At 44.8% G+C, this 27,629-nt stretch overlaps 2 protein-coding genes across 11 annotated transcripts in view; both read right to left on the bottom strand.

The window, feature by feature from the left end:
- The window catches only part of MEE32 (dehydroquinate dehydratase, putative / shikimate dehydrogenase), a 76,614-nt gene extending 73,513 nt beyond the window's left edge, over window positions 1–3,101 (bottom strand). For 7 of the 10 annotated variants that reach the window (XR_015541659.1, XR_015541660.1, XM_087380200.1 and 4 more), the window contains exons 1-2: window positions 2,865–3,101; window positions 2,383–2,753 (exon numbers count right to left, since the gene is read on the bottom strand). Coding sequence is in view for 7 of the 10 variants with exons in the window: in XM_087380200.1 (XP_087236326.1) it covers window positions 2,383–2,582 (200 nt within the window). In the remaining 3 variants the exon portion in view is untranslated. The remainder of the gene's footprint in view (window positions 1–2,382; window positions 2,754–2,864) is intronic. The other 3 variants (XR_015541661.1, XM_087380203.1, XM_087380207.1) reach the window with 1 other exon arrangement.
- A 7,062-nt stretch (window positions 3,102–10,163) lies between these two features.
- LOC147898020 (auxin transporter-like protein 1) lies at window positions 10,164–26,011 on the bottom strand. Its single transcript, XM_087380774.1, has 8 exons — window positions 25,781–26,011; window positions 25,502–25,687; window positions 25,273–25,385; window positions 24,998–25,181; window positions 24,767–24,864; window positions 24,419–24,626; window positions 24,067–24,324; window positions 10,164–10,352 (listed from the first exon to the last, which is right to left on the bottom strand). The coding sequence occupies exons 1-8, from the start codon at window positions 26,009–26,011 to the stop codon at window positions 10,164–10,166; spliced, it is 1,467 nt and encodes a 488-aa protein (XP_087236900.1).
- Between the last annotated feature and the right edge of the window lie 1,618 nt (window positions 26,012–27,629).

The raw sequence follows: 27,629 nt of genomic DNA, 5'->3' as shown, positions 1-27,629 counted from the left end.
GCAGTCAAGTTCAAGCACAGGGGCTCCACGAGGCACCATGGATCAAAGAGGACTTCTTTACAGAGTATCCCAAACTCCTTTCAGCATTAAAGGAGGTTTTTCACCTACCCTAGTTATAATCTCGGCAGAAGGGGATCTTGTGGGCAGATGCAGCGCATGGCCTGCTATCTGCAGACAGCTGGCAGCCTGCTGGCTCCAGCGACAGCCATCACGTGGCAGCCAGCCACATGGCAGTCGGCTGCCAGGCTGGCGGGCTGCCCACCAAATCAGTGGCAGCCTAGTCAGCCAGACCTGACTCGGGGTCGGCCAGGTCGGGGGCCTGGTCAGGAGTTTTCCACAGCCCTGGGGGCCTATAAAAGGCAGGCCCCAGAGGCTCCTTTCTTACCATGTTTTGGGCAGATATCCCTCAGCCAGCAGCAGCATACCTCACAGGATCACGCCAAGGCAGGGCAGCAGCAGATCAGCTCCCCTACCGCAGTACCTACAGGTCTTCAAACAGGTCCAGGCAGGGCAGCATCAGAGCAGCCCTTTTCTCCATCAGTTCACAGTTTTCTCCAGTAAGGATCAGCTCCTTCCATGCAGTACTATTTTCTCCATTTATTGCAGTTGTACTCAACCCTTTCGGCAGCCATAAATAAAGAAATATTCTCCTCTTCGGAGTCCCCATTATTTTCCCCCTCAGTTCTTGCACTCACCCCCACCACTTCCACTTGTGATTATGAGTGCATCTTCTCTCAGTTCTATCTCTATTTCAGTCATCAGTCAGTAGGAGAGAGAGTGAGTTAGACTTCTCCCTGCTACATCCATAGTTTTCGTTGTTGTAACTATCACTCCCACTTGAGGCAGACCAATCTATGACTTTTAAGGAAGACAGGATCCATGCAGAGGGACGTCACCCTAAGAGGCGCCCTTCTCCTAGGTAACTGCCCCTACCAGCCTATGGGGCAGCTCGCTCTCAGGACAGATCCTCCCACCAAGCTGCCAAGATAGTAGCATCATCCCCTGAAATTTTCTTGCTAATTCTTTAACTGCCCCTACCAGCCTATGGGGCAGCTCGCTCTCAGGACAGATCCTCCCACCAAGCTGCCAAGATAGTAGCATCATCCCCTGAAATTGTCTTGCTAACTCTTCAAGGATACGACACCATGCCACATGTTGATCAAAGATGTTACTTTTTGCCTTTTCACTAGTACAGCTAGGCCTTAGGTTGCTGCTTATTTCAATCCATTGTTTCAACTTGAATAAGAATGATGAATCTAGTTTCTAGATCCTGCATGTTGGTCTTTAGAACTAACAAGTGCTTCCTATGAATAATGGTTGTCTATCAGCATGTGGATACATCCCTCCCCTGCTCCCCTCCCCCTTTTCTTCTGCCTTTCAAAACCGTGGACTGCCTCTAGCATACACCTAAAAAATGTAAACATACAACGCTTTCAAAACCCTCGCCTCCAGTACTGTGCACCTAATAACCATACAACCCTGATGAATATGTAGTATACTTCAATTATAACGTCTTAGATTGTTGGAATCCTTTAAAAACAGACCAAAAATCAACTTATCTCTGCACATAAACATGACCCTCACCACCAAAAGGGAGGAGCAGAGGATGAAAATAAATTCATTTTTTGAAAAGTCCTCCCTCTTTTGAGAAGAGGCATTAATACCATTGAAGCTTGAGAGAGCCAGAAAGTAACGACTCATTCGACAATCAGCAGTGCTTAATCCCTACGTGCACTGGGATAGTCAACACTGCATATCCTTGCTCCATCCCGGCCCAAAGGGAATAATTGTAGAAACTTTTCAGTCTCTGACCAACAGGGCCTTTACGGCAGAGCTGTCACGGATGCTGCTATTTAAGCACCATCATACACAGCTATCAGGATCATCTACCGCAGATGCCCTAGTTTGGAGCTCCTTTCCTAGACCTCAAATACTTTTAGAAGCGAGCTTCTTTCTTGAGGACAGAAGGTGTTACGGAACTGCAACTCTCTTGCTAACTCTCACCACGGTGAATCGTCCCTTTTCAACTTATTTATCCGTTTACTTTCGATCAATCATTGAAATGGCACCCTAGATTAGCATCGACTCAGAGGATATCGTCACTAAAACGCTTTTGTTACATTACATTTATCGTTTGGATAGGTACAAATGTTCAATCAATGACAAAGAGCATCCGGTAATTCTAAACTAAACCCAAAGTCTCAGCCAACTGCCTATAATATTTCTAATTGTGTGAAAAGCTTTGCGATCAATCAGTTTCAAGAGAATCTCTACGGGCGCAGACACTTCAACTCCACACGTGATAGTTCAAAAAAAACACTTTATTGGGCAAAGAAACGAGGCAAAAGCATGAGCCTTCGTCATCGAGGGCAGGATGTGTACCTGTACGTGACAATGGCAGGCAGACTCCGTGCGTTCAAAAGCGTTGGAAGGTCCGTCTGGGGCTTGAAGTCAGTCAAATGATCCACACGAAGCTCTACGATATCTGCACCTTGAGCTTTCGCGAGGCGCATTTGGTTCAGCATTTCAGTCAAAGTTTTTGCGATGAGGGGGGCGCAAATGAAGCAACCATTGTCGGCCATCTCGACGTCCAGATCGTTGGTGCACCAGTGATCCGGGAATCACCGCAGTATGCGGACGAGTAGGACCACACACTCTGAGAACGTCAACTCGAAAACGGTTCGATTTGCTATCGATTGGCGCATCGCATGTTTCTAGAGACACCGACGAGTTGGGAATGTCGTGACGAGATTCTGGAAAAGCAAAAAAAGAGAGAGTCACCACGACTGCAGGAAGATAGTGGAACAAGAGCAAGGGGAAACTCTCTGGGGTTTCAAATTTCGGAGGTGTGGAGGAGATGATACCTATGTGTGGTGGGCAGATGCAGAGAAAAAACCATAAAACAGCAATGGGAAGAAGAGACGTGTGAGGAGGAAGAAGGAAAAGAGCTTGTGGTTGGGTGTAAGGTGGACGTGATTTGAAGCAGCAACAGCAGCCAACAAAGAGACAGAAGAGCAAGATCTGGGGAGGGTGTTGCAATGCAATGTGCACACGAGGCACAACACCAGCATTAAATCGATTTCTTCACGAGTGACAGTCCGTCCAATGTGGCCCTAGTGTCCGGACTCTGGACTCTGGAGTGGCGTGGAGAAACACATGACCTCGTCCACGTTTCCAAGGTGGAGTGTAGTTGCTTGCCTCTTCCTTCTTATGTCAATGTCAAGGCACGTTTCACACCCATTCCCCCAAAGGAGAGCGCTCCCATAAGAGTAAAAGTCGTTAAGAACAATGGGCCAAGCATGCAAAGCTCCAATGCACATGACACCCAAGGCCCTCCATCCTTCAAAGTTTGAAATGCACAACCACCCGGATCTTCATCTTCATCCGAATGGTTTTCCGTAACAACAACCTCTCCTCTTCCTACAATCAAGGCCAACCTTACACATGAGCTTTATGGAAGCACTTTCCCAAGATTTTACTATATTTTACTATATTCTTGTCGGTCATATTTGCCATTTGTCAAACGAAAAATGTGGCAACTGTTGTTTTCTTGTTTGTTGCATGCTTATGTGTCATTTTTTAATGGATTTGATTTTTCGTTTCTTTACATTTAACTTTTCTAGTTGTGCTACATTTTGATCATACTTTTGATCATACGGTGGAGATTTATTTTCCATCGACCTCCAACCTTGTCAGAGAGTAAAAGTAGGACTGATGAAAAGCTTACTCTCAGTGTCTCTTCATTGCTTGGTAACACCTTGTCACTCCAAACCTAGAACTTTGCTAGACATTCTTAAAGTGTAAGTAAGCTACAAGATGGATAGAACCCCTAGTCCTAGGTCAACATCATCCAAAATGCCAATGCTTGAGGGGCCCCTCACCACCTCACTATTTTCTAGCTACCCTCCATGCCAAAGATGGTCTTCTTGCCAATGTAGGAATGGTCCATGGACAATGATGGTACACTTATCCATGGGTAATCGACGACTACGCCCTACCAATATTATGTACCCCATGAAATGTGACACATAAACATCTACAACAAGAAGTCGGTGTCCTCAAACCAAGGACATCCTAAGCCTAACTACCACTAGTACACATGGTCTACGACTATGTTTGCTTATGAGATGTGATGTGTTATCTTTCTTCCTTGGTGGCCTTCTTTGGCCTTGTGAGTACATAAGGGACATTAGACTTCCACATTGCTTCGCTTCAAATGTCACTAAGAAGTAGTGATCATTTCTAGCGAGAGCCCACCTTGAGGGATGTTAGCATATAACGGAGCAAGTTAGTACAACACATGAGTACATGCAAGGGAAATCTTTTAATTGGGGTACTTACAAGTCATACATCGGTGTAAAAATACGATAATATAGGGGCATTTTAAATGCATGCTTGCTCATAAATATTATTACTCGGAAATGGTGTAGGGGGTTTCATAGTTGCACAGTCCAAACCTCATGGTAGAGCTCATTGCCCTCATTACATCTCATGTTTGCGCCTTTCTAGGTGAGCCCATGTGTTGGCGATGGTGATAAGTCCAAGTGCGCAAGGGTTAGCACTCCCCTTGACCCCCATAGCTCTATTAAATGAACTTTTATCACCCCCCCCCCCAAAAAAAAAGTGTTCACAATCCTCCATTGTGGTCCATAAGACACCATGCATCCCACATGTTTCACTGTAAAGCTTGGGGGCCAATCTTATAATATAGTACTCTATGACCACTTAACAATGAGAATACCAATTGTGTAAGCAATGGGGTACATCTAAAACACCATAGGAGATCTATATCATCTTGTTGCTCCAAGTAAGGATAATAAGTGCATGGCCAATCTTATTGTTTACCATAGTATTGGCTTCCCATATGTGGAAGCTTGGACTTAACACATCCCCTCTACCCCCACACCTCCATTAGACCCAATTGTATCGATCTCCCCCCCCAATTTATGCTCACAATCCTCCATTGTGATTCATAAGACACCACTCATCCCACATTTTTCACACTAAAGCTGGGACGGCAATCTTTTTTTTTAATTTATTTATTTAAATTAAAATGCCGAATATATTAAGCGGGAGGTCAACCCCTAAAAAAGACCAATATACAAAAAGTGGGCCCTAAAGGACCTTCAAAGCAAAAATTAGTCCCTAATGGGTCAAGCCTTGGACCTACGCTGCATGCAGCCTACCCCCCTTTACCCTCCGCTGAAGGCACCTTCGACCTTTGCTAGCGCGCTGCTCACCACCGGCTCGAAGTCTCGCACTATCGTAGCAAAATCCTGCAGCAACGCCCTCACGGCCCTCAAAATCACAAACTCCCTCTGCTGGCGGAATACACTACCATTCCTAACCTCCCACACCCCCAGTAGCACTACAAAGCATATATATGGCCAACTGGCGACTAGGGTCGAGGTCAAAGTTGCAATATCGCCCTGCACCAATTATTACCTAAAAAGAACCATCTCATCAAACCGGAGGCCCTGATGGTAGCCTCGACTCTAAACCAAACCTATCTCGTAACCGAGCACCCCCACATGGTGTGGAGTTCCAGCTCCTTTGCTCTACCATAGAGAGGACAGGAGGGGTTCACTACTAGCCTCTTCGCCAACCGGCCTCTAAGGGCCTTAGCACATGGATGGGGCTAGCATGTGTTTAGGATGGGAATATTTATATCATCATTACTCCCATCCTACACCAAGTGGTCTAGGATGGATTTAGAATGGGAGTAGCCACTTTTTCTCCCATCCTAGACCATGGCCTATAGACCCTGGCAGCCAGAATGGGTTCCCCTTTTTTAGGGATTCAAAAACATGGAAGGATGACATGTGTCCTTGTCCTCACAAGGTCCCCACCTCTTAAACACATGAAATGATGCCATGTGTCCTCTTCCTCCTAAACCCATCCCTAGTTCTTTTTTTGTTAGCACATGGTGGGATGGGAATAGGATAGAAATATGCATGGGACCACTTGGGACCACCTTTTCCCATTCCCATCCTATTTCTTCCCATGTGCTAAGCCCCTAAGAGGGAGGCATAGGTGAGTGATTTTCCAAAGCAGGAACCAAGCCTTGCCCACCCTACAATTCTTCCAAATGTCGCTGAACCTTGACTTCCACCATTTGAATCCTCTCCTCATCCCCCACTTCTGGTCAAGTCTGAGGCTGTAGAGTGGGCCTGCACCAGAAACTTGAAGGCCATCTTAGCTGACAACCTTTTCAATCTGGTATTTCCCATCCGCTAATGGAGCGCCCTCCCATCCATTGTGGTTACGATGCTCAAGGGCCAATCTGCTGAGATGCGTTCCAAGACTGCCGCTATTAGATCAGACTCCCCTGCAGTCATGCGAGACTTAGCCTACAACACGTCCGGGGGATGCCTGTTCACCCACTTGGGATCCCAGAGATCCAGCCACATCCTCACTCCCTTCTCGAACAGGTTTCGGGCCTTGACTCAATTGTGCCACCCGTATGCCTCACCCTCCTTCTTGAAGGCCTAGCTCCACCAAATCGATTCCAGCAAGCTGGCATCACCGCGTAGCCCATGCCTAGGGACCCACCTAAGGTGTTTACTGCAATCCTTCCACGCTATGACTAACCAGGCTGCTAGGTCGAATCCCTTTACCTACAATGGGAAATCTGAGATCAGGCGATCATACCAGGGGAGGTCTGGCCACTTGCCAATTCCTTTGCCTCTGCCTTGGCCGATGAAATACCACATCAGCTCGACCCACGACGTGCCTTCCATGAACATTTTTGGTAGCCACTTGCTGATTAGGGACGTGCTCTTGGTGGTGATGTTCGGAAGCCCCAACCCATCCAAATGTTTGGGTAGCTTCACCAGCTCCCAGGAGATGTAGTGCGTCCTTCTCCTGTTGTCCTCTTCGGCCTAGAGGAATGCACAGAGAAGCTTCTCAAGGTCCAGCCAATGAGATCTTTTGAAATTCCAAATTGAGGAGATATACGTGGTGGCCACAGAAAGCACATGTTGCACTATCAGGCGTTCCAACCTAGGGTCAGCCCGTGCCATAACCTGAGTTTGGCCTTGACCCGCTCTTTGAACCAGCGAAATCTTTGCTTGAGGGAAATGCCCACTCCTAACGGGGCACCCAAGTACCGCACCACCTCCCCCTTATTAACCACCTGCACTTTGAGATTCACTAGCCACCCTAAGGGGGGTCTCCAGCTGTGTGCATCACGAAGGTCTTTAGCCAGTTGCATCTAGATCTAGAAGCGTTGCAGAAGCATTCAATAATCTTGAGCAACTGTTTCACACTCCTCTGGTCTTCGAGGGAGATGGACATTGTATCGTTAGCAAAAAGCTATGCCGCCATTTGTTTACTTGAGGGAAGCTTGAGGCCCTGTATGAGCCCTGCATCAGCTCTTGTAGCTTCTAAATCCCTATCATATCCCTATGTCAATGGCATTGAAATTGGGGTTGCAAAGGATGTTATGCAATGTGGATGCCCATGGTGAGGATGCAAGAGTCAACCGGCAATGTTCCTTTTAGGCACACAATACAATATGAATTTTGATCTGTAAGCACCAATATTGTGGGTGGCTTCAAATTTAAATAAATGACATGATTGTCAACAAATCTCAACAAATTCAAAGCTTCAAATTCCAATAAATGACATGATTCTCACTTATTAATTAGAATTTTAAATGCCAAGATTTTAAGGATTTTGTCATTTGAAATGAAATTTTAAACAAAAGATTGGACTATCTATTAATATTTAGAATTTAGCATGTCATGTTTTGTTTGATTTATTTTAAAACCACATGTCCCACTTAAAGTCAATTGCAATGCCTCCACGTGCAAAGATGAACCTTGCATCTATTGTTGCAAATGTCCCTAAAAAGGTAGGTTTCAAATTGATAGAGGAGAGGACGTTTTGCATTGCCATATCATATTTTTAGAGCCTTGGGATAAGGATTGTGGATGGAAAGTGGGTGAGAACCCATTGGATATGCATTTGATATGTCTTGTTGACCCTCAACTAATGTCATTGAGCACACATGGCATATTAGTCAAAGTTTTGGCATTTAATTCCCTATAAATGTATCGGTTGTACACTCTCCACTTGCACTCCTCTTTCCCATCGTCCTACATGTTATAGAGTTCTTTGCCTCTCAACCATTTTTCTTGGATAGTTCTCAAAATTTAATGCCATGCTGAACACATGCATGGTTGACTCCTTCATGATAAAAATAGAAGAGATAGCTAAGGTGCCACAAAAGGGGATTAAAAACATTGTTTGATTCATCGATAGTAGTGGTGTGCTTTTGTGAGGGCATGTGAGAGTAATCATTGGGTCGAGGATATTGAGAGGAAGTATAGGTGGTATGCTTTTGTGAGGGCATGTGAGAGTAATCATTGGGTCGAGGATGGCGAAAGGAAGTATAGGTGGTATGCTTTTGTGAGGGCATGTGAGAGTTACCATTGGTTCGAGGAAGTACAGGTGGTGAGAGGAGTTTACATATATAGATATACCTTTGTAAGAATAGAATATATCCAATCGTACAATTTTATATTTTTTTGATGTTCTAAAGAGAAGAAAAAAGAGGTAACAAAAACTTTTTTGAAAAGCAAAAGGAAGACATACTTAGCAAGCAAAGCAACAAATGTTGTCATCAGTGCCAAAGCATAAGTAGCTATACAAGGTTTCTAAAGAACCCCGTAGTCTCTAGGGCAAAACCAGTGCTTACTAAAATATGTCAAATAAACAAAAGAGAAAGAAAACAAGAAATAAAGCAGAAAGGAAAAAGGTGATTAAGCAAAAATAAACAAGCAAATCAAGGAACAAAATCTTCAAAAAAATAGGCATAAACTCTCTCTCTCTCTCTCTCTCTCTCTCTCTCTTTCTCTCTCTCTTATTTTAAAACATAAAAAACTGAATGGACCCCTTACACTTATGTACTGCTTCCTAGAAATATACAAAACTACAATCCTAAGTTAGAAAGCACATGCATACTCAATCAAACTCTCTTTTGAAACTAAAAGAAAAACAGGCTATTCAACTCCCCACTTTCTTATGTTCAATCATTCTAAACATGCCTAAGGCCGATACACCATAGATAAAAGACCATATCTAAGATTGTGCATACTTTTTTCATTATTTTTCTTGGATTATACCTCTTGTATATTAGTAAAGTGATCAAATTACTACATTGAGTGATGAAATACTCCTTAGTTTTTATAGAGTTGAAAGTGTAATGTTGGATGGAGTAAAGATTAGAAAATGAGGATAGGCCACCTTTCTTATATTATGGGCTACTTATGGGGTGAACAATTGAGAAACATGTGTGGTATGCATGTTTGGGTTTAGGATTTGAGCATAGCATTGCAAGGATAAGGGTAGGGCATTGTAGGATTTAGGGGTCCTTACATTGACGAGTCCAGAGTTGGAAAATAAGATGTAGTGCATGTTGCCATAAAAGTAGCCATACAAGTACGTAGGGTGTCTACTATAAGTGTATGTTTGTTGTGTACATTCAAAAAGAGGATGTTAGGACTTATGAATAGTAGTCATCCTACATATAGTGCCTATGGGAGCCATGGGTGTAGTAATAAAAGAGTTGTATCTCATCCTACCTTACGAATGATTACAAGGGGAGTTGACAAGCATTTTAATGATCTTGAAGTATAGACTCAAGTATATCCTAGACATGTGAAGGTATCTATACGACATGACAAATTTCAATGCACATGCACACATGGATGTGTTGCACACATGTGCACATGCACATATGTGTGCACGCACACGCATCTTCACACACACAAAATATGTGTGTGCACGTGTCTTGAAACACACAAACACACACAACATAGATAGATAGACACATGCATGTATGCACACATAGATACACATACACACAATAGATAGATAGAGACATGCACGTATGCACACATAGATGACACACACACATGCGTGCGAACGTGCACACACACACACACACACACACATATAGATAGATGCAAATACGCATGGACATACACATGCACATGTACATGAGCATGTGCGTGCCTGTGTGCGCATGCACACACACAAACACACTCGCACACGTGCCGGCATAGAGAGAGAGAGAGAGAGAGAGAGAGAGAGAGAGAGAGAGGCATTACCAAAAAAAGATAATTTATAATGATTGGAAATATAATTTGAATGTATAGCTAGCTAGTTGAACATTGATAGCATTTATCAAACAAGCCAAATGTGTGTATTTGCCTTGAGAAGTTGGTCACACTAGCCCATCCCCCAAATCCAAATCCAACAATTAAAACCCACGAGGCCACCAAACCATTTATAATGAACATGTTTCTCCAATTTTGAAATAGCTTTGATGGTTGCAATTTGGAGCTCTATACAATTACAAAGAAAGAAAATTTAGTCTCTCTCTCTCTCTCTCTCTCTCTCTCTCTCTCTCTCTCTCCATTTGAATGTATGGCATTTCATGAAAATTAAGCATAAGTGACATGATAATGCTTGGCCAATATATAAGATAAATAATGGAAAGGAGTATGGAAAAAGTTTTTCAAACAATTTGAAACCATTGTATATATTGCTTGGAAAAAAATGTGAGACAACACTACAACATAATGAAGGAAAATGAAGTGTAGGGGTCAATGCCCTAAATATTGGGCAATTTGGGTAATACATAGAGTCCCACTAGTAGAAAAGATTGACATGAAGCTTGTAGGTGGGTTGAAGATAAATGCTTTCAAAGGAAATCATTGGAGTATTCTAGGAGCATATAAATTCTTTTAAGAAGTATACTTTTCCATGAGCCGTTATGGACCCTCATATTGAGATCTACCATTTACTATAAGCATTAATCAAGAAAGAAAAGTTGAGAATAGGTTCTAGGTCAAATACTAAGTAGCAGTCTACCATTTACTATAAGCATTAATCAGAAATAAAAGTTGAGAATAGATTTGTTTTAGCCAAGTTTCAATACTAAGCAATGGTCACTACGCGAGGCTTTCACACAACTAACAACTAATTCATCAATCATCAGTTTCAAATACTAAGCAACAACTTCTATGTGAGGCTTTCACACAAGTAACAAATAATACACCCAATCATCATATTCAATCTTAAAATGAATCGAGGGTTTGCCTATAAAAATTAACTAAGAATTAATGAAAGAAACTTTTAGCCACTTAGCATTTGAGAATGACACACAATGATTAATGTCAAAGACAATGTTGTGGTGATACTAGAAAAATAGATTAGAGAAGCTGCCATATGTAAAATAATTTTCACTAAGGATAGAGAGAGAGAGAGAGAGATGTATATATATATATATATATATATATATATATGTTAGTGCCATGCAAAATCCATGAGGAGACACAGTTGGAGAAACCACTAAATGGAAACATTTTAGCGCATAACCTAGCTCAACGACCTATGTGTATGTATTTTGAGATAGATTAATGAAGGGCTCGATAAAAGGGACTAAAGTGTATAAAACTAAAAAGCCAAAATTCAAAGGGATGGTTGCCACATGCAAATCAAGCCATTGATCAAGGAATATTAGCACACCTTAGAAAAAGCATCCACAACAATGGATACCTTCAGATCGTTGGTTCTTAGTGTTTTCACACAAATAATACTCTTTATGGATGGCGAACTAAGCCACCAACCCTCTCCACACATGCATGTGCCATGAATTGATTCCACTATATGTATCATCAACTAGCAAGCACGTGTGCCTACCCTCACTACATAGGTACTTAGAATAGTTCGTCCTCATTTTTAATCCATGACCCTCATCTATCATGGAGTTAGTTACAAGATAGAGCTACCCACTCTAATATATTTATTTATTTTTGCAAAGAGAAGAACTTTCTATTAATGCTTAAAAAACCCCATACAAATCAGCTACCAACAAGTGATGAAGATGGGAAATACAAAGAGAAGACCCAACTATCTAGTTCCAGCCTGTCTATAGTCCTAGCGCATTGCGTAGGGGTCCTACGGAACAGGAGCTAACAACCAAGCTGGTGGCCTATACATCCAATGGATATCCCCCACAGAGGATGTGCAGAATACGCGTGTAGGCTAGGCCTTGCAAAACCGTTCCCGCCTCTCGATAATTCCTCGAGAATCGAAATGCCACGCTCCCAACAGGCTCCTAGTGTGAAGATGATGTCCTGCCAGATAGCTACCAATGTAGCTATCAGTTTGACCTGCTGTCCTCCCAATACGACTGCACGGGTGACCCAGATATTCCAGGTAGTGATGATGGCCACTGTCCCATAGGTTGTCCTCCTGCAAAGGTTGCGGGCAGGTGCAAAGCGATGGTACTGCCTCGAGAAACCCCATCTGAAAGACCTGCTCGCAGTGAATCCTATATGCTGGCGAGAGTGGATCAATGGAGAAGGCACAAAAGCCCTCTGTGAGCCACACCACCATCCCCCAGGTGAAGTCTATCCACATCCTCTATGTCTTGGCTATGATGTGGAAGGCCATTATCCAAATGCTCTATGCCGTCGGACATCCCCATAGATAGTGTGGGATCATCTCCAATGCTCTTGCATACAACGAGTGCATCAACTGTCCACTCGCATCTGCTTTAGCCAAGGACCAATCGGTAGACCCCCATGAGCCACCATCTAGAAGAAGTAAGATATCTTTCGAGGTCTCAGGTTGGTCCAAAGTCGTGGCCAAAAGCGGCAGACCACCTCCCAAGGAACCTCCTACTCTAGCTAATGTCACTCCCTTGAGGGGTCCAAGAAGCTCCCTCTAACTGGTTGCGTCTACCAATGCATGTGGTGTAAGAGAAGGGAAGTTCCTCTATCCTGTTTGAGTGCCCTTGTCGTACTATGGCCAGAGCCACTACCCTAGGTCCCACTGTATATCCCTGAACGACCTGCCCTCCCATAGTAAGAGATGCTAGATTGTGCCTCTAGGTGGATAGGATCGTATTAGGGTCAATATGCCACTCTCTTCCTAAGCAACCAACAACCTTGATCCTCTACGAGATCCTCTAAGTATGCCAACTTGTCTGACTTCCTCTCTAGCTCATCATGGAGGAGCCAATCAGGTCCCACCCTGTAAAACCTATCGCGGATAAAACCCAGATGCTCCCTGAAGAATCGGACCTAGAGAGACACCCCCGTCCACGAAAATTGACCATCCTAGTAGTGGGGTGTCCACGAGCTGCGGACTCCCTCCCACCATGACTCAGGGATCGCAGAATCAATCTCTGCCACACGTGTATCTACCGCGTGCAAGTGAGAGAGTATCTACATCCTGGCCTCTATGTCCTTGGGGAGTTGTCTCCAAAAAAGCCAATAGTGACAAGATACTATCTCCATATATATATGTGTTTGAGTATTGTACATAATCGAGGTTAAGGTACAATGGCCTTTAACCCCCACAAACTCCCACTTAAAGGCCAATGTGCCTTTAAGGGAGAACAACTAGTGGACATACTATCCAATGAGACCCTCGCTACTGTTCGCTCTAGGTATCCTAACCCCCCCAATCGGCAGTTCACAGATAAATGGGCCAAGTCCATAGAGAATCCTTCTCTGCTCGGGATATAGTCGACATCCTCACTACTTTCTCCATCTTGTTGTTGTTGTTGAAGGTCGGTTTGACTTGAGGCTTTGGACTTGACTCTTGCCCTAGTAAAATAAGTGTGGCCTCTTCGGGTAGGAGTCTTTTGTTCTCTTGTGCTCAACATTTGCTACCCAATCCTCCATGAAGGCAATGATCACCCTCAATCAAAATTCGATTGGAGCTTCTAATCTTCTTTTATATACTGCCCAGCCCTCTTTCTTTCATTGTTGTTCTCCTTTGAAAACACCATCAAGATCTTCATCAATACTTGATTTGCACTTTTCACTTGCCCATTCCAATGTGGAATGCAAGCTTGTGTCTACTCTGTATTGCTCTCTTTCTTCCTCAAATTCCTACCGCTATCATGTATCTTGCTACCACTTTCAAACACGTGGCATCAAGCTTCCTTGATTCCTTCCATCTCAAAGGCTTTTTTGAACTCAAACCAACCGCCAAATGTGTTTAGGGTGGTTATACCTAGAGCATTTCTACATCAGACTTTAAGTAAACACTTTAAGTAAACACTTCTCATCAAGAGCCTTAAGACAGAATTGGAATACAATCAGATAGAAGTCAAAACTGATCACAATTCAGTAATACATTACAAATAGCAGATACAAATTAGAAAGTGTTGACCATGTGAAGATAGTGGGAGAGAGGGAAGGAGTATCACTTGCAGCTTTTCTCACATCTAGTGGATTTGGATTTGCCATGATGAGAGGTGATGGATCAGTTTGGTCTCCTTTTTGGTTGAGGTGGCAATGGATTGAACAAGTTTCTTTGGGATGTAACACAAACTCTTGTTGCTATATAAGATCCATAGGTAGTTCTGATGAAAACTTATTATGGTGATTCTAGGGATTGCTTCCTCTAGTTCTAAATACTCTAAACTTAGAGTAGAATTTGTAATACCAAGTCTACGCATCGCAGTACAGGAATGCATGGGTGATCATGAGTCCTTGAAAGAAAGGCTCTGTCAGTGGGAAAAGCATACAGAGACAAGACTAGTTGCCTATCATGCCATGACAATACAAAAACATCGGAGAAAGGCATGGTTTGACAGGAATCTGAAAGCTAAAGACATCAAGGAAGGACCTAGCTAGGCCATTGTCCCATTGTGTCCATCTGATGTGCATCCTCTGGCCAAGAATCTGTCCCTCTGAGTTTCTGACCTTTGGGTGCCAAAGAATCGGCTGCCTCTCAAACTCCTCCCTATAGGAAGGGCTCGCTTGAATGAGTGCCCCGAAAACCCTACACCATACCCTGATCAGGATCCTCATGAATGGTGAACCCCTCCCTATGAGCGGTGCCTCCAAGAAGATCCATCTGTAAGACTCTTGCTCCACTGACCACCGGTTCGGGAGGTATTCCTGAGAAGTCCCCTCCAAAGGAGGAGCTTCCAAGGTTTTGTTCCTGATGTGAGGCCTTGAACTACCAACTTGCTTAGGAGGGCCCGGCTCTGCATCTCTGGGTCTATGATGCCCAACCCACCCCTTAATTATGGGAGGATCACAGTCTACCACACTGCTCTAGCCCTGGTGTTTTGTGTGCCAACCAAACCTACCCACAGAAAACTTCGGACCAATCTTCTGAGCTGGCCCATGCATCCTCTATGACAACACTAGCATGATGCAATATACCAGGACATGGCGAGTAGGACATGGTTCACCACCATTGCTTTATGTGCAAGAGAGAGCTTGGCTAAGCTCCAGTAGAGAAGCTTGCGCCTAACGCTCTCGAGAATTGAGGCAATCTGTTGCTCTATCGAGATATCCATCCCCACCTCATATCCTAGGTATGTCACTATCCACCCTCATGGGATCCACCTAAAGCCAAGGGGTGCCCCCCAATCTTCGATCTCCTGAACCTCCTCCGTGCCTGTGAAGAATCCAACTAATTTGGCCCAGTTGATCCATGCTCCCGAGGCCTCACAATAAATGGCTAGGGCCCCCCTTACCATCTCTAAACTCCCCACAACTCCCTACAGGAATAGAGCTATATGATTCGCAAACTCTGAGTCCAACAACTCATCCTCCTGATGGATCGGAAGTCTCATATCTGAAAGACTAGCGGACTGAGAGCGAACAAAATATCCCATGGCCTCAACCACGAAGAGAAATAGGAAGGGAGCGAGTGAGCAACCTTGTTGAATTGAGCGGGACAAAAGAAAAGGCTCTCCCGTGTGACTGCCAATGGTCACCTAACAGGATCTCCTTACATAAAGCGCTGCCATCCATGTCTTTGAAAAACCAAGTCTCTGCATCGTGCACTCTAACAAAGACCACTCAAACCTATCATATGCCTTCACAAAATATAAATAAAGGATAGCGAGAGGCTGCACTGCCTCCCTGACCCAATCCTTTGCCCTTGCCCCCCAGAATGTGAAGATGTTGTCCAAGATGCTATGTTCCTAAACAAAGCTAGCCTGTGTGTCGTGAATGATATCTAGGAGGTGGGGTCTCAATCGTAACCTCAAGACCTTGGTTAAGATCTTGTGTGCAATGTCCAGTAGGGTAATTGGTCTCCATTGCTGAATGTTTGCCCTGTCCCCCCCTTTTGGGGCTACAATGTCTCAGGGAGGATGGGAGAGAACCTGTATAAAACATCTCTTAGCAGACTAGTCTGAACAGGTGGATCCACAGCTTACTCTCCTTGGTGAGAGGGGGCTAACTCTTGCTTTGTTCTTTCTTTCGCCCTGCATTGGCTCTTAATTTTCAAATGTTTCGTGTCCTTTTGCTCACCTTCTTTTTCTTTTTCACCTAGTTCCACTCGTCGTCCAAGGGCAACAATCTGTGACTCCGACTGCTACATTCTATAGGATCGGTGTTCTCTCCTCCTGGGTCTCGCTCTCTTGATTCTGCCTCACCTTCGAATGCCTTGAAGGGGGTAGCTTTGAATGACCCTCATCTATCATGGAGTTAGTTACAAGATAGAGCTACCCACTCTAATATATTTATTTATTTTTGCAAAGAGAAGAACTTTCTATTAATGCTTGAAAGACCCCATACAAATCAGCTACCAACAAGTGCTGAAGATGGGAAATACAAAGAGAAGATGCGGCTGTCTAGTTCTAGCCTATCGACAATCCCAGCGCACTACCTAGGGATCCTACGGAACAGGGGCTAACAACCAAGCTGGTGGCCTATACATCTAACGGATATCCCCCACAGAGGATGTGCAGAATATGTGCATAGGCTAGGCCTTGCAAAATCGTTCCTGCCTCTCAGCGGTTCCTCGAGAATCAGAATGCCACACTCCCAACAAGCTCCTAGTGTGAAGGTGATGTCCTGCCAGATAGCTACCAATGTAGCTACCGGTGGGACTTGCTGTCCTCCCAATACGACTACACAAGTGACCCAGATATTCCAAGTAGTGATGCTAGCCACTGTCCCATAGGCTGTCCTCTTGCAAAGGTTATGGGCAGGTGCAGAGTGACAGTACTGCCTCGAGAAACCCCATCTAAAAGACCTGCTCGTCGTGAATCCTATATGCTGGCGAGAGTGGATCAATGGACAAGGCACGGAGACCCTCTGTGAGCCACACCACCATCCCCCACGTGAAGTCTATCCACATCCTCTATGTCTTGGCTACGATCTGGAAGGCTGTTATCCAAATGCTCTGTGCCGTCGGACATCCCCATAGATAGTGTGGGATCATCTCCAATGCTCTTGCGTACAACGAGTGCATCAACTGTCCACTCGCATTTGCTTCAGCCAAGGACCAATTGGTAGACCCCCATGAGCCACCATCTAGAAGAAGTAAGATATCTTTCAAGGTCTCAGGTTGGTCCAAAGTCGTGGCCAAAAGCGGCAGACCACCTCCCAAGGAACCTCCTACTCTAGCCAATGTCGCTCCCTTGAGGGGTCCAAGAAGCTCCATCTAACTGGTTGCGTCTGCCTATACATGTGGTGTAAGAGAAGGGAAGCTCCTCTATCGTGTTTAAGTGCCCTTGTCGTACTATGGCCAGAGCCACTACCCTGGGTCCCACTGTATATCCCTTAACGGGGCCTGCCCTCCCATAGGCAGAGATGCTAGATTGTGTCTCTACGTTGGATAGGATCATATTAGGGTCAATATGCCACTCTCTTCCTAAACGACCAACCACCTTGATCCTCTACCAGATCCTCTAAGTATGCCAACTCGTCTGACTCCCTCTCTAGCTCATCATGGAGGAGCCAATCAGGTTCCACCCTATAAAACCTATCGCGGATAAAACCCAGATGCTCCCTGAAGAATCGGACTTGGAGAGGCACCCCCGTCCAAGAAAACTAACCATCCTAGTAGTGGGGTGTCCACGGGCTGCAAACTCCCTCCCACCATGACTTAGGGATTGCAGAATCAATCTCTGCCACACGTGTATCTACCCCATGCAAATGAGAGTATCTGCATCCTGGCCTCTGTGTCCTTGGGCAGTTGTCTCCAAGCCCCGAAGGACCTAGCTTCCCATTGTGTCCATCTGATGTGCATCCTCTGGCCAAGAATCCGTCCCTCTGAGTCTTTGACCTTTGGGTGCCAAAGAATCGGCTGCCTCTCAAACTCCTCCCTATAGGAAGGGCTCGCTTGAATGAGTGCCCTGGAAACCCTACACCATACCCTGATCAAGATCCTCATGAATGGTGAACCCCTCCCTTTGAGCGGTGCCTCCAAGAAGATCCATCTGTAAGACTCCTGCTCCACTGAGCACCGATTCGGGAGGTATTCCTGAGAAGTCCTCTCGGAAGGAGGAGCTTCCAAGGTTTTGTTCCTGATGTGAGGCCTTGAACCACCAACTTGCTTGGGAGGGCCCGGCTCTGCATCTCTGGGTCTATGATGCCCAACCCACCCCTTAATTGTGGGAGGATCACAGTCTACCACACCGCTCTAGCCCTGGTGTTTTGTGTGCCATCCACTGCCCACAAAAAACTTCGCACCAATCTTCTGAGCTGGCCTATGCATCCTCTATGAAAACACCAACATTATGCAATATAGTAGGACGTGGCGAGTAGGACATGGTTCACCACCATTGCTCTACATGCAAGAGAGAGCTTGGCTAAGCTCCAGTAGAGAAGCTTGCGCCTACTGCTCTCGAGAACTGGGGCAATCTATTGCTCAGCCGAGATATCCATCCTCGCCTAATATCCTAGGTATGTCGCTATCCGCCCTCGTGGGATCCACCTAAAGCCAAGTAGTGCCCCCCAATCTTCGATCTCCTAGACCTCCTCCATGCCTGTGAAGAATCCAACTGATTTGGCCTAGTTGATCCATGCTCTCGAGGCCTCACAATAAATGACCAGGGCCCCCCTTACCGTCTCTAAGATCCCCACAACTCCTTCCACGAATAGAGTTGTATCATTCACAAACTCTAAGTCCAACAACTCATCCTGCTGATGGATCGAAAGTATCAGATCTGAAAGGCTACAGACTGAGAGTGAATAAAATATCCCATGGCCTCAACCACGAAGAGAAATAGGAAGGGAGTGAGCGAGCAACCCTGTGGAACTGAGCAGGACAAAAGAAAAGGCTCTCCCGTGCGACTGCGAATGGTCACCTAACTGGAGCTCCTTACATAAAGGGTTGCCATCCATCTCTTTGAAAAACCAAATCTCTGCATCGTGCCCTCTAAGAAAGACCACTGCAACCTATCATATGTCTTCACAAAATCTAACAGAAGGATGGCGAGAGGCTGCGCTGCCTCCCTGCTGCAATCCTTTGCCCCCCAGAATGTGAAGATGTTGTCCAAGATGCTGTGTTCCTAAACAAAGCTAGCTTATGTGTCGTGAATGATATCTAGGAGGTGGGTTCTCAAATGTAACCTCAAGACCTTGGCTAAGATCTGGCCAGTAGGGTAATTGGTCTCCATTGCTGAATGTTTGCCCTGTCCCCCCCTTTTGGGGCTACCATGGCTTAGGGAGGATGGGAGAGAACCTGTATAAAAAATCTCTTAGCAGACCAGTCTGAACATAGTGTGGATCTTTTCCTAGAGGAAGTGAAAGAAACTCGGGGTCATACCATCCTCCCTTGGGCACTTCTATGTAGGAAGGGACTTAAGAGCCTCCTAGAGCTCCTCCTTAAGGGAACCTCTAAGCATCTACTCAAGATCGGGGATACCGCCGATGGGACCTGCTCCAACACTCCCTCCTTGGCCACAAGGCACAGGGGGGTCTCCTCCTCTACCTGAAAAAACTGCCTGTAAAAATCCGTGGTCATCTCCAAAATATCTTGTGGGTCTGTGTGCATCTGCCCTTGTGTGTCTCCTATTCGCTGCAATTGTGTCCCTCTTGATCGCAGCCCAATGGCCAAGAAAAACTGCCGAGTCATCCTATCCCCCTGCTGCACCCACTTGGCTCGGGACGAGTGCTAGAAGAACTTTATGTCCTATAAAATGGCCAATGGCCAAGAAAAACTGTCGAGTCATCCTATCCCCCTACTGCACCCACTTGGCTCGGGACGAGTGCTAGAAGAACTTTATGTCGCTGCAATTGTGTCCCTCTTGATCGCAGCCCAATGGCCAAGAAAAACTGCTGAGTCATCTTTTCCCCCTGCTGCACCCACTTGGCTCGGGACGAGTGCACCCACTTCGCACCTCTATGTCCTATAAAATTAGTCTCGTGGCCTCGTATTTGTCATTGAGCCACCATTGGGAACCTGGCTCTTGCTCCCTAAGTTGCTTTCAGGAAGCTAGATCTCTCCTCATGGCTTTCTCCCTCTCCTGAAGAGCATGTCTCCTCCTGAGTGCTTGGGACTGGAGCTCCACACTGCTCCTCTGGATGGCCTCTGCTACCCAAGTTGCCCATCCCTCTCAAGGTACACCCTCTGGCTGCTACAAAATCCTTACTAAGGCATGTTGGACCTTTGCCTCCTGAAGTAAACTGTCTGGAATGCGGATCCTCTTGTGGGGAAGATTGGGGAGAGATTGCTCGAGGTGGAGTACGATCCGACATCGTGGTACCTGCTAGAATGCCTATGGCTCCCCCTCGATGCAAAGCCCACCAATCCCCAACATAGAAATAGTCCAACTGCTCAAATAAACCATTGCTTGTCCTCTGCCCGAAGGAGAAGCGAAGGCTACTTGGGATCCTAGTAAACTCTGCCTCCCTCCCTGCCACTAATCGCAAATACAAATTGCTTCGATGTGCTTCGCTTTGCTACAACATCTTTACAAAAGAATCCCCTCTTGCTTCTCCAGGTTGTTGAAGTCGCCTCCAATAACCCGTAAGTCCACATTGGGGAGTAACTCTACTAAATATCTCCATAAGGATGGCTGGTGCTGTCTACAGGCTGGTGCATATGTGTTCAAGATCCCTATCCTGAGGCCGCCTGCGTGAAGCCCCATCCAAACAACCCTGCCTGATATAAGCTCGCATTGGGTGAACACCTTCGAGGCCACTGTCGGGACGAGGCTAAGATACAAATCCCTTTGCTCCTGCCAACAACTACAAGGGACCAAATTTTAGGCCCACTACTTAGAAGGAGGTGATGACTACGTCCAATATCTATTGCTATGAACATATGCTCCTGAAGCATGCGGAGGTTGACCCTGGGGCGCCAACTCAATATGTAATATGTTACTACCCTCATCCAAAATCTAGGGAATGGGGGCACAAGGTCCATATACAATATGCATGGATTTCCTTTATAAAATTTAAATATGCAAGGGAAAAATATGAAAATTTCATGTCCACCCTCTCACAAAATATAAGTTTATACCTTGAAAAATATGCAAGATTTTAAGATTTGTACACTTTTTTCATAATATGTAAGGACCAATGGGGGGGGTTGTTTTGATGAGGGGGGTAAAAACAAAAAACACTAAAATATGAAAACCCATCTCCTTTCAAATGAATGTAACTTTTTCATGTGTTACCCAAATTTCAAGGTGTAAAGACATATTTGAAGCTCTTTTAGTGTAGAACACAACCATGTTAATTTGAATTATTTCTTCTCTTGGCATATTGTTAAATTCATCTCATACTCAAGATTTTGATAGGTTTTCTTACTAAAGAGTGTTGGTGCCTCAGGAGGTCAACTGACCTTCCTACCACTTCTCTCTACAGCTCCTGTTGAAGAATCGGGTACCACGGTTAACTGCGAGCACGATCGTCAAGTTTGTGCACATTTCAACTCACCATCATCCAACTCATGAGGAGGATGTCACCTATGAGTGGGAACAAACTCTAGAAAGCGAGGCTTTTGCGATTTTGATGGGGGCTTGGAGGGAGAATAGTCTGTGTATGTACATCTACGGACTAAAGGAACCATTGGCTCAACTCCTACCTTCTCCACCAACTTTCAGCAAGGGGAGTAGAGGGGGGATCTAAAAGGAGACGAGAATCCGGAGGGGAGGGAGGGGGACGGGGGAGATGAGGAGAAGGATTCGGGGGGGTAGGGGACCAGGGGGGAGGCAGGATTGGGTGCTGCTACTGCAGCTTCTCCTCCATCCCTTAAGGGCTTCCCTCTAGAGGAGCATCTGCCATCAACATATCTGGTCCTATTGCATCGGGCTATCTGAGTGCTTTGTGCTCGAGGGGTCTATCGCAAAAGCAGGCATGGTACAACTTGAAGGTGGATCCATAGCTTACTCTCCTTGAGGAGAGGGGGCTAACTCTTGCTTTGTTCTTTCTTTTGCCCAGCATTTGGCTCTCCATTTTCAATTATTCTGTGTCGTTTTGCTCACCTTCTTTTTCTTTTTCACCTAGGTCCACTCGTCGTCCAAGGGCAACAATCTGTGCCTCCGACTGCTACTGTCGGTAGGATCTGTGTCCTCTCCTCCTAGGTCTCGCTCTCCTGATTCTGCTTGACCTTCGAATGCCTTGAAGGGGGTAGCTCCTAAGCTCAAAACAGTCCGGAACAAGGGACTGGTTGAAACTTGATGTGACGGGAACGAAGGGGAGGGACAAAGGTAGGGACGGGAAGGAGGTAGCAGGAACAAGCAGGTTCCTCCATTTACTCGCTCTAATATGAATTGAAAGGCATAGATTGCCATGTATACACCAAGCCAATGCGCAAGAGCAACTGCATGGCAAAAGTCTCCAAGTCCTCATCACCTACTCTAGAAGCAAGGATGGCAAAAGCATCGATAGGAGATATCCTTAGGTTCTCATTCTTAATCTTACATATTTTTTATTTACTTAATTTACATATGTGGACGAACCCACCACTTAGGGAGCCACACTTATAGTCCCTAAATGCGTGTGCATGGCTAAGGTTAGGCCTAATGCCCTAATAAAAAAGAGAAAACAACCTAGTCTAGGTTGATGATAAGTACAAATGCTAGTTCGATAACAAGTAGTTGTTGCTTGATATTTGGTGACACATTTTAAAGGGTCACTTAGTAAAGATTTCTCAATATGTTGATGCAAGCTTAAGCATTGAGAAATCTAAAAAATGGACAATATGAGTTGGTTATGGCACCCTAAAATACATAGGGCACTAAACAAGCCCGAGACTATAGTTTCATATGGGTTAAGAACCTATAGGTTTAGGATTTTTTGAACTTAATGGATAGGACAGACCTTACATTACAAATAAAATATTGGTTTAGCTCCTAAGATACTCGAGATTCACAAGAGGTGCAATGGACAAGGATGCATAGTAAGGTGTTCTTAGTGTAGACATGCATGCATGCATGTCTTGATAGTTGACACTACCTAGTTTGATTTATTATATGTATTCTCAAGAGGGGATGGTCCAATGAGGCGATTCAACCATAAGTTGGCTAGTGTTGCTACTTTTTGTAAGTTGCCATAATGTTGAGTGAAAAGCCTTGAGAGCATGTGCATGCTTGAATTGTGAGGCACTTATGATTTTTAGTATTTGGCATGTGAGAGTCATATAGGCTAGCGTCTTGGTTAAGAGCTAACAAGGGTGGTAATCATGCATGAGAATAGGGCATAAGCTCTGTGAGACGATGGTGTTGACTACACAAGGAGAAAACATTAATACGTGTTTATAAAAGCGAAGAGGGTACAACTAATGAAAGAAGCCACAGTTTGAGTCCTAAATGGTAAAACCCGCCAATGTGTCAATGGCTTAGATTGTGTGCTTTTTAATGACGATGTAGTTTGAGTCCTAAATGGTAAAACCCGCCAATGTGTCAATGGCTGAGATTGTGTGCTCTTAATGACGATTTAAAGCCTTATCGCAGGCTAAGCACCAATGGATTGAATGTTGCACATGAGGATTTAGAGGCTTATCATGAATCACCACTAGGGTAGGCTTACCCATGAATTGGAGGTTGAGCAATGGCCCTTGAACTTGTGTGTACTAGAAGAGAACGAGGCCCTTTCCAGACCAAGCATTGCCCGCGTGTCATTAATGGGAGGAGCCAATTAGGATGCTCCATTGGAATGGATGGAGGTACACACGCCTGAGATTTGGGTGATTCCAAAATTCAAATGCTAGTGCGCATCATCACACATTTAGTATCTTTCCCCATTAAATGTACCGTTTTATAAAGAGGAATGCCCATTGAAGAATGGGCGAAGCAAACTTCAAGGCTCAAGAAGAATACAGAGAGACGCACACCTTTCTTGCTTCTTCCGAGCCATACGCTTTCACGAAGGTGACGCTGGGTATTATGTAAACCGAGAAGGAGATGAGCAACGCTCCCATCACAGAATTGATCGGCCCGAAGAAGGGGATTGCCAGCGCCACGAACCAGATTGCCAATACTACAGGAATCCTCGCCACGGCTTTCACCACAAAGTATCGGGTATAGTGGACTCTGGTTACCTTCTCCCATGCCAGGAAGAGTGGATTCACGTTGAGCATGAACGCCACATACTGCAGAAACGGAAGCGATCTCTAATTTGAGGATGATTCTCATTCGAATGTTCAGCGTGTCTGGTTGCTCAACTTATGACGAAAAATCACTTACTTGGTGCAAGATCATTGCGATGATCGAGACGTTCTTCATCTTAGACGGAGGGAGGACCGCAAATGCATTCGATCTTGTGAGGAGTCTATCGCCGAACGCCCAATACACGCACAAGGAGTCGGGAATGGTGAGCAGATACGTGTATAAGACGGCAAAGAAGTATGCTTTTTTGTATTTCCGGGGCTGCCACATAGCTTCCATGATCTCCCTACAAAATTGGCAAGTGAGATTTTTTCCCCTAACCTATCAGATTCCATATGAAAAAGTTATTTCCTCTCGTGTTTCCATGAGCTGAAAGAAACCCGCATCCTAAGGGAGCGGGAGCTACTCTGGGATAAAGCGACTTACACACACAAGCCGTGGCTGCCAAAAGCGAACAGGACATTCGTAGCACCCGAAAAAAACTGAATCAAACTCTTGGGCCCTTGATGCCTCACGTTATCGATCTGGACGACACGAATGGCAGTCATAAAGCGAATATTACGGTCTCGGATTCAAAAGAAACTGGGAGTCTGGAATCCCAAATTCCAAATTACAGAAGCGATGTCAGAATTTAGAAAAGACGCGTTCGTTCTATACCTGTCCGTTCTGCAGAGCTGCCGTGGTCATGTAGGCGGAAGTCAGGGATGTTGTCAAAATGCCGAACAAAGACACGATGCGAAAGTTGTGAAAGGACGGTAACATTACAGTAGGGATTGCAATTGCGCCAAAGAGATACAGCCATTCTCGTTTGTTCCAGCTAGAGTTCATGTAGTAGACGTCACTGTGCACCAAAAGCTGACAATTGGTACTCAACAAAAACCAGGGCATGCCGCCGACTGACTATGTTCCATCGACTTTTCCGACAGCCTCACCTAGAACAAGCGATCAATTGGAGTACGCATGCGAAGAACAAGGCCGTCATGTTGAAGACGAGAGTGATTCGCCCCAGAGTCTTGCCTCCCATAGTCCCAATCACTTCATGATACTGCATCATAAACCAGGTGACATAAATCTGATCGGGGAAAAGCGAGTGAGGTGGTCGAATTCAGACGACACAAATCTTATCAAAAGGGGCAGGGAGAGCCAAGAGCAGGATTATACCTGGAGGATATGTTTTTTGTGCAGAAGCCCTTCGTCTCTGGTGCGATTCACAACTTCAGCGTAGAGCCAGCTGAGCAAATAGACGGTCCAGCATCCGAGGAGTCCATAGAGAATTTGGAAGCCAATGCCGAAACCATACCCGACTTGAGAGAAGGTGTAGGGCAACGTCAAGATAACCGATCCGACCTTGTGAGCAATTGCAGAACAGAGAATCGAATGATGAGGGATGGTTTAAGCAGCGATGAAAGCTCGGAGAGTGAGAGAGACACCCACACCCACCTGAGCTGCAACGGCATTGAGCCATGCATCGAAAACAGATCCGCCATGCCACAGAAAAGAGGTGACGATGCGGGTGCGGGAGTTTGCAATTGGATCGGTGATCGGAGCAGGAGCAGGAGCAGGAGCAGGAGCAGGAGCAGCAGCAGGAAGGTCGTCTTCTTCGACGACTACGGCATCGCCATAGCCATGGCCATGGAGGAAGGTGGAGTGGGGGGCGTTTGGCTCGACCATATTGGCCAACGACTATTCCTCCTACTAGTTGCTCACGATAGAATATATTCCATCCCACCACACGCACAACACACACTCCTCCAAACACACACTCATGAACAACATGCGTCTCATGGTGTTTACAAACTACCCCACCATCACCACGAATCGTCGATGCCCCGCCCACGTCTAGTTCACAGCTCAGATGCATTCAATGCACCATGGGTGGGCAGCATCTACAGCTCTAGTCTCTCAATTCCCTTTGACACACTTTTTGTTGGGAGTGTTTGGAACTTGCTTATCATGAGTAAGTCTTTACTGACCAACATCCGCCACGGATAGTTTATCCTTAATACAATAGGCCATATTTTCGTATTGCTCCGTCCCTTGGGCCTTCCCAACCCTTAATATAAGCCAGCTTTTATCTATTTATTAAAAAAAAACTGCTTCAAGAAATTCAACCAAAACTCAAGCCTTTCCATTTTTGGGGAGGATTTTCAACTCTACCTTGACTTCCATATTAGACACTGATACCTTGCCTTGGGAATTGATACTTCTGTACCATAAGATGCTCTGACCAAAACCAACATTAATTGTGAGCCACTCACGGACCTTGACAAAAAGGGAAGGTAAGGTACCCACGGATGTGCACATTTTTCAAGCAAAAACCTATGAGCAGAAACCATGCTACTATATTTCTCAAAGGAATATACAATTATTTCTTAATTTGTTATTTATGGAATCATATACTTACTTATTTATCATTATAACCCTCATTTTAGAGAACATCATCTATATATTAACAAATAGTGAGAACATTAGAAACTCCTATAAATCCCTCCCTACCATACTCTCTTTTGAGGATTATGGTAATTCAATCGATTGAAAAGAGTTCCCCTTCGCTTTAGCAATCCCATAGTTGAAGTATTGAGAAGCTCTCATGTAACAATGTATACCATATTCCTTGGATGAGTAGGAAAAGGATATTGAAAATCTCATAATTAAATCCATTATTATCGATCATAAATTAATCTCTAATACATTATCATATATGGGAAGGCAAGGGAGGTATTTTCAAAATATTCCCAATTCTCCAAACCTAAGTACTTTTAAGGAAATGTGGTCCCTACTAAACTCCTTCCTACCATAATATGAATTAGGAAAAAGTTGTAACTCTCCGATACATCTTGAAATTTCCAATTTATCTCTTTTATACCTCTATAAATTATGATTTTAAGCCTACCATTGCATTGATCATGAAATTTTGAATATTTTTCCTTTTTACAGCTCCTCAATCTGAGCTAAGGAGCAAAAGTTATAACCCATTCTTTGTAGGCTTTGCAAGCGTGTTCCGCCGGCGGAATAGTGTTGGGGCAAGCTCTTCAAACCAAATTACTCTAGCAGAATAAACTTAGAAGATCTATTAAAAAGATGTTATATATTTTTCTTAGCTCATCTTGAGGAGCTGTAAAGAGGATATTTGCTCAAATTTTCATGATCCAACCAATGGTGAAAGGAAAAAAAAGGATATTTGAAAGTCATAAAATAAGTCGCCACTTGGACATTATATATGTATATTATATAAAGGTATATTTATATTCTATCTTTGTTCATCAATATTTCATATTTACTTATATAT

This window comes from Dipteris shenzhenensis, chromosome 10, assembly GCF_047967505.1.
Source record: "Dipteris shenzhenensis isolate YYH24624 ecotype China chromosome 10, Dip_SZ_1.0, whole genome shotgun sequence".
Classification (NCBI taxonomy): Eukaryota; Viridiplantae; Streptophyta; class Polypodiopsida; order Gleicheniales; family Dipteridaceae; genus Dipteris; species Dipteris shenzhenensis.
Note: the sequence above shows the minus strand (reverse complement) of the source record. Positions and strands in the feature narration are given on the sequence as shown.

Coding starts and splice junctions, on each gene's coding strand:
- LOC147898020 (XM_087380774.1), bottom strand. CDS start 26,011: ATGGTCGAGCCAAACGCCCCCCACTCCACCTTCCTCCATGGCCATGGC. Junction 24,865..24,997: donor CAGCTCTGCAGAACGGACAG/GTATAGAACGAA, acceptor CGTGTCGTCCAG/ATCGATAACGTGAGGCATCA. Junction 24,325..24,418: donor TCGCAATGATCTTGCACCAA/GTAAGTGATTTT, acceptor CCGTTTCTGCAG/TATGTGGCGTTCATGCTCAA.